At 45.4% G+C, this 3,636-nt stretch overlaps 1 protein-coding gene across 1 annotated transcript in view; it reads right to left on the minus strand.

Annotated features, from left to right (window-relative positions):
• Nploc4 (NPL4 homolog, ubiquitin recognition factor) overlaps window positions 1-3,636 on the minus strand; it is a 59,180-nt gene that overhangs the window by 54,846 nt on the left and 698 nt on the right. The window contains exon 2 of the mRNA XM_010618746.1: window positions 3,453-3,630. Within this exon, the coding sequence (XP_010617048.1) occupies window positions 3,453-3,630 (178 nt within the window). The remainder of the gene's footprint in view (window positions 1-3,452; window positions 3,631-3,636) is intronic.

Genomic DNA, 3,636 nt, shown 5'->3' on the forward strand with positions numbered 1-3,636 from the left:
TTATTTATTTAATTATTTCTGGTGGGTATAGCGGCACACACACATGTAAATCCACTATTCTGAGAGCCTGAGGCAGGAGGACTCTGAGATTGAGCCCAATCTGGACAAATTTACCCAGATCCTGTCTCTCCAAAAAGGGGTAAGGACATACTTCAATGCCAAGTTCATGTACAGCAAAAATAAAAATATTACTTTCCATCGATACACTATAAAACACCACAGTGACATTTGTCTACTGAACCTTGTCTACTTTTTTCTTTTGGCACCGGGGCCTGAACTCTTGCAAGGCAGGTATGGCGCCACTGAGCTAAGTCCCCAGCCCCGTTCTGTCTACTTTTAATAACCTAGATTTTCCTAAAATTGCATGACTCTCATTTTCTTTTTCTGGTACTGGGGATCGAACTCGGGTCCTTGCACTTGCGAAGCAGCCGCCGGAACCACTGAGCTAAATCCCCAGCCCTAAACTATGTGATTTGTTTGTTTGTTTGTTTTTGGTAATGAGGATCAAACTTAGGTCTTTGCTCCTGCAAGGCAAGGGGCAGAACCACTGAGCCAAACCCCCAGCGCCCTCTTTTTTTTTTTTTAATGATTGTCATTTTCTATTAACTATCACTTGGCTCTGCCTCTTGTATTCTCTGCTTTTAAAATTTTGTTCTGAATAACTGTGATGAATATCCCTATTTGGGTTTTTTTCGGTTTTTTGTTTGAGACAGAGTCTCCCTGTGTAGTTCAAATTAGCCTTGAACTCCTTATGTAGCCCAGGCTGGCGTGGACCACAGTGATCCTCCTGCCTCAGCCTCCCAAGGTCTGAGATTATAAGCATGTGCCACCTAGCCAAAATATCCCAATTTTTAAAGACTGTAACATATGATATAGCTCTGCACTTCTTAACCACGTTTATTTTCTCACTTGCTCATTCGTCCACGTTGAGTGGAAATACAAATGAATTCTTTTGACTTCTGATTTCTAGTGCTCTTCATTATGGAGTCAATACCTAGGAAAAATGTTTTCATAATACACAACATTAGGTAAATACTTGCACTTATTTTGTTCTGAAATCTGTCTCCAAAACTGAGGCATGTTAAAAAGTGAATGGCTCTGTGTTTCAATGGAAGGGTCTTTCTGCAAATGTGGCTGCTACTGACCACAGAAGAGCAGGAGCATGTCAGGGACCACACTGCAGAGTCCTGCAGCACCAGCCACCCTCTCCCACAATACACAGGAGTCGGGACTTAGCAAGAGAGGAATGTAACATACTAAGAAAAGTTCCAGCTTGGCTTTAATATAGGCTATAAAATCAAATGTAACACTACAGACAGATCTGTACATATGGACACATAGCCTCTCAGTAATTTAGATTTTCCTATTTATAAGAAAACCAGAACCAAGCATGGTGGCGCTTGCCTCTTAGTCCCCACATTCTGTGAGGCTGAGGCAGGAGGATGGCAAATTGCTGAACAACTTAGCAATGCAGTAAGAGCCTGTCTCAAAATTTAAAAAATTAAAAGGACTATGCATTTCAATGAGAAGGCCCTGCTTCAACTCCCAGCACTAAAAACAAATAACTAAGAAGAAAGTAAGGGCAAAAGGGAGGACAGAGTGGGGGGAGAATTGGGAAGGAGAGAAAACCCAGTCAGGCACAGTGGCACATGATTGTGGTCCCAGCTACTTAGAAGGCTGAAGCAGGAACACTGCTTGAGCCCAGGAGTTCCAAACCAGCCTTGGCAACACAGAAAGACCATATCTCAGAGAAAAGGAAAGTAAGTGCAGAAAACTTCTTGACATGTTTGGAATTGAAGAACTGGCAAGTTACAAACCATTATCCCCACATAAACTTTTCTTTTTTTCTGTACTGAGAATTGAACCCAGGGCCTTGCACATAATAGGCCAAAGCTTTCTACCACTGAGCTACACTCCCAGTCCTTTTTTATTTTCAAACAGTGTCTCACTAAATCACCCACACTAGCCAGGAACAGTAGTGCATGCCTGTAATCCCAGCACTCAAGTGACTAAGGCAGAAGGATCACTGTGAGTCTGAGGATAACCTGGGCTATACAGTAAATTCAAGGCCAGCCTAGATTACACAGCAAGACCTGCCTCAAATAATCAATCAATCAAAAAAATCAATCGATCACCCAGGTTAGCCTCAAACTTGTGATCCTCCTGCCTTGGCCTCTCAAGTAACTGGGATTGCAAGCATGAGCCCTAAACATGGCCCCAAAGATTTTTTTTTTTTTTTTTTGGTACTGGATATCAAACTCAGGACCTTGTGCTTGTGAGGCAGGTGGCAACACCACTGAGCTAAATCCCCAGGCCCCCCAAGAATTTAAGAGAACTCTATCTAAATTTTAAATAGTTTTTTTCTTCTGAAATTTCAGGTCTGTTTTAATTTTCCACAACTGGAGAAACTCAACCAGAAATTCAATGCTGTCCAGAAAAATCCAGTCCTATGCACACTAGTGAGAAATGGCCCTGTGGGTAAGGACTCACTTGTGTAAGGTTGCTTTAACTCCGTAAAAATTACTAAAGTAGGAAATCGGTTTGGTTTTCTTTGAGAAAGGGTCTCAACATGCAGCCCAGGCTGGCCTTGAACTCCTAGGCAATCCTCCAGCCTCAGCCTCCCTGAGTGCTGGGATTACAGACATGCACCACCATGCTCAGCTGAAGGCAGATCTGAGCGCTGATTCCTTATCTATTTCTAGGCAAGATTCTCATGATGAGTTTTCTTTTTCTTCCTTTCTAAAACAGGATCTCCCTGGTAGTCCAGGGTGGCGTTGAACTCACAGCAATCTTCCTGCCAGTCCCCTGAGGGCTGGGATCACAGGTGTGCATTACTATGCTGAGCTAGTGCCCTTTATTTTTAATAGTAGCCAACCCTCCTGAGGATTCTCTTGAGGGTGTATTCATTCCACTCTTCTCCAGGCTGGGAAACAGACAGGACATGAGAAACTCTGAAAGGAGAGCTGAGGAAGGAGAGGGAGCCCTCAGAGAAGAGCCTCAAATGCAAAAGCTGGATTTTCCTGGAAACCCAAGGCACCCAGAAAGAAGCACAGTAGCTGTCCAGAACTGGCACAACTGAAGAGACCTGTCCTTGGGCTTTCACATGCTCATTACTTTCCACTGCTTTACTGCTCAAGAAATCCCAAATATTCCTTAATGTTGACCAAAAGTCTTCTGTCCAACCAGCCTGTTAAGTTTTTCCTCCAGTCACATTTACTTTACTGGAGAAACTCAGCAAATGATTCTCTGTGATCTTTCCCTGATGTTTTCCACTGTGCGGGAAGAAGGGAGTGTGACAATTCTACTGTCAGGGAACAGTGACATCAACCTTGGTCACCGTACTGCTTCTGAAGAGGAAGTTTTCCCCGCACCAAGAGGCCAATTCGTCAGGCTGGTGTCTGCCTCCCACCCCGTCCCGGCCGCTCCCTCGGAGTCTCCGGAGAGGGTGTTACCCAAGGCTGCCCCGCGCCTCGACAGCTCCCCCGGAGTGACTCAGGACTGGGCCCTGCCGTGAGGGGGGAGGACACAGAAGAGGCCCAAAGGACGGGAGAGGACGCCACCAACCCCGGGCCTCGGTGGAGGCCAGGGCCGGCAGCTGGGCGGGAAGGGGCTCTTCCCCCCTGCCCCAGTCTCGAG

This window comes from Fukomys damarensis, unplaced genomic scaffold (genome assembly GCF_012274545.1).
Source record: "Fukomys damarensis isolate Sample0158 unplaced genomic scaffold, DMR_v1.0_HiC HiC_scaffold_23, whole genome shotgun sequence".
NCBI classification, from domain to species: Eukaryota; Metazoa; Chordata; class Mammalia; order Rodentia; family Bathyergidae; genus Fukomys; species Fukomys damarensis.